The sequence below is a fragment of the Octopus bimaculoides genome, chromosome 8 (assembly GCF_046866305.1).
Source record: "Octopus bimaculoides isolate indiv1 chromosome 8, ASM4686630v1, whole genome shotgun sequence".
NCBI classification, from domain to species: Eukaryota; Metazoa; Mollusca; class Cephalopoda; order Octopoda; family Octopodidae; genus Octopus; species Octopus bimaculoides.
Genome location: NC_142935.1, coordinates 67,708,988 through 67,711,487, shown reverse-complemented (window position 1 = coordinate 67,711,487; position 2,500 = coordinate 67,708,988). Strand labels below are relative to the sequence as shown.

General features: G+C 38.2%; 1 protein-coding gene across 1 annotated transcript in view; it reads left to right on the top strand.

Annotated features, from left to right (window-relative positions):
- Positions 1–2,148, top strand: part of LOC106881928 (uncharacterized) — a 108,700-nt gene extending 106,552 nt beyond the window's left edge. The window contains exon 3 of the mRNA XM_052970151.2: positions 924–2,148. Coding sequence (XP_052826111.1) covers positions 924–1,958 — 1,035 coding nt within the window. The 3' untranslated portion in view covers positions 1,959–2,148. The remainder of the gene's footprint in view (positions 1–923) is intronic.
- The last annotated feature ends 352 nt before the right edge of the window (positions 2,149–2,500 follow it).

The window sequence follows — 2,500 nt, the reverse complement described above, 5'->3', positions numbered from 1 at the left end:
AATAGCTGAATATCACTCAGATTTGTTACTGTTTATAGCTGGATATCCTTCAGATCTGTTGCTGCCTATAACTGGATATCCCTCAGATCTGTTGCTGCCTATAGCTGGATATCCCTTAGATCTGTTGCTGCCTATATCTGAATATCCCTTAGATCTGTTGCTGGATATTGCCGATAGAATAAGTACAAGGTTAAAAAAAATAAAAATCCTGGGGTCAATTTATTTGACTAAGACCCTTCAACACAGTGCTCCAGCGTGGCTGCAGTCGGGTATCGAGTATCGAGTTTAATGTTAATTCCATTTCTCAAATATCCAATGTAATTAAGTTCAGACTATGCAATAACATAATATATAACATGATCTAAAGTTCAAGAGTTGTGAGGGATAGTTGTGGTCTCTGTTTATTCCTCAGCTGTCTTAGCTCAATAAATAAAATACAAAATATCTATAAAACTTAGCTCTTACCCACTTAAAAGCATTTTATTACTAAACTTGTTACATCTTGGACATGACTGTGTGTGCACACACTCACCTGTACATGCATACAGTCACCTGCCATGCAATGGGAGTGAACCCAAAATGTTGTAGTTGGGAAGCAAACAGCCACACCTGTGCCTAACTTCTTACCACACAGCCATGCCTGTGCTTACTGATTTTTATGAACCAGGGGTAATTTTTTATGAAACACTGTAAATTTAAAAAAAATTTAATTTACTTCAATAATTAAATGAAATACAGGTATTTGTACATTGGTGAAAATTAGTGCAGAATATAAAAATTTCTGGGCCATTTAGTGTCCGGAAAGTTGGTGTTGTATCTGTATCCTATTTTATATTTTAAAATTTGTGTAATCATAATTTTATATGGTTCAAAATTTTGAATAATTCTAATTTCTTTCTTATTCTTCTTTTTGTATTTTCAAGTTGGGTACGTTTTCCCGGAAAGGCCGTGAATCTCCACTTTTCCCATCAAGTGCTGAACATGTGGTATGTAGCAATCCAGTGCAGCGTGGCGTTATAACTAACTGGGATACGATGGAGTATGTCTGGCATCAGTGTTTTGAACGACTGGGGGTTTCCTCAGATACCCAACCAGTATTGCTTAGCGAGACTCCTTTCTTCGGACCTCAGAATCGTGAGAAATTAGCCGAGATTTTATTTGAAACATTTGATGTTCCAGCCTTATATTTACTATTACAGCCAGTGCTAGCTCTTTACGGATCTGGACATTGGTCAGGTATCGTTTTAGATGCTGGTGAGGGAACGACCCACATAGTCCCCGTCTTTGATGGTTATCCATGCAATGAAGCTATAGTCAGATTTCCTATGGCTGGCTGCGATCTCACAGAACAGCTGGGGCGTGCTTTACAAGGAGAAGCCATTCCAGCACTACGTCAATCTCCAGAGAACTACAGAACAACTGTGCGGCACATAAAAGAAAAATATTGTTCAATAATGAAATATGAAGAGGCACGTAAAAATAGTATGCCACCGTCAGAAGACAAGGAATACCAACTTCCATGTACAGATACAAGCATTGTGATTGGCCCCGAAAGACTTAAAGTTCCAGAATATCTTTTCCAACCAGAGCGCTGTGGTTTTACTTGTCCGAGTTTACAACAGAGTATCGCAAAATCAATTTTACGGTGTCATACTTCATTACAGGAAAGTATGGCATCCAATATAGTTTTAGCAGGGGGAACGACTCTACTACCGGGCATGTGTGATCGCCTACATAAAGAGTTATCCGCCTTGTCAATAACAAACATCAACATTACAGCTCCACCAGTTCGCAAATATTCAGCCTGGATGGGCGGTTCCATTGTTGCCTCTTTAGACACATTTCGGTCCATGTGGCTTAGAAAAGACGAATATTATGAGTTTGGGCCTTCATCTGCTCTCCGAAAGTGTTCTTGGCACAAAGCATCAACTCCTACAAACTTGTCTTTAATTCTTTGACAACTACTAAATAATATAGCAAATACGTTTTTATTTTTCTCTCTTCTCCACTCGCTTCTCTTTCCCTCAAGCACACGCACGCAAACACAAACACTCACACACACACACACACACACACACACACACACACACACACACACACACACACACACACACACACGTTGTTTAAATTACCCAGTAAACCATGAAATTCAAAATAATAATATGATCGAAAGAACAAACAATATTTGGCCCAGTAGCTTAAGTGTAAAGCATTCGGCCGGAATTTGAAGAGTGGGCGTTCGATTTTCACCAGGCTTGTATGGCTTGTTCGCTAATTTTTTTTTCCTCCCTCTTCTCATTGTGCCTGTATATTTACGTATCCATGTATGCCTTGATTTCACATACTCACACACGTGTTGCAAAAATCCAAGTTGGTAATTAAGTAGTGTATATGTGAATATAAATTTATTACTGCACACACGTCACGCACACATTAACATACTTTACACTCATATATATATATATATATATATATATATATATATATATATATACACACA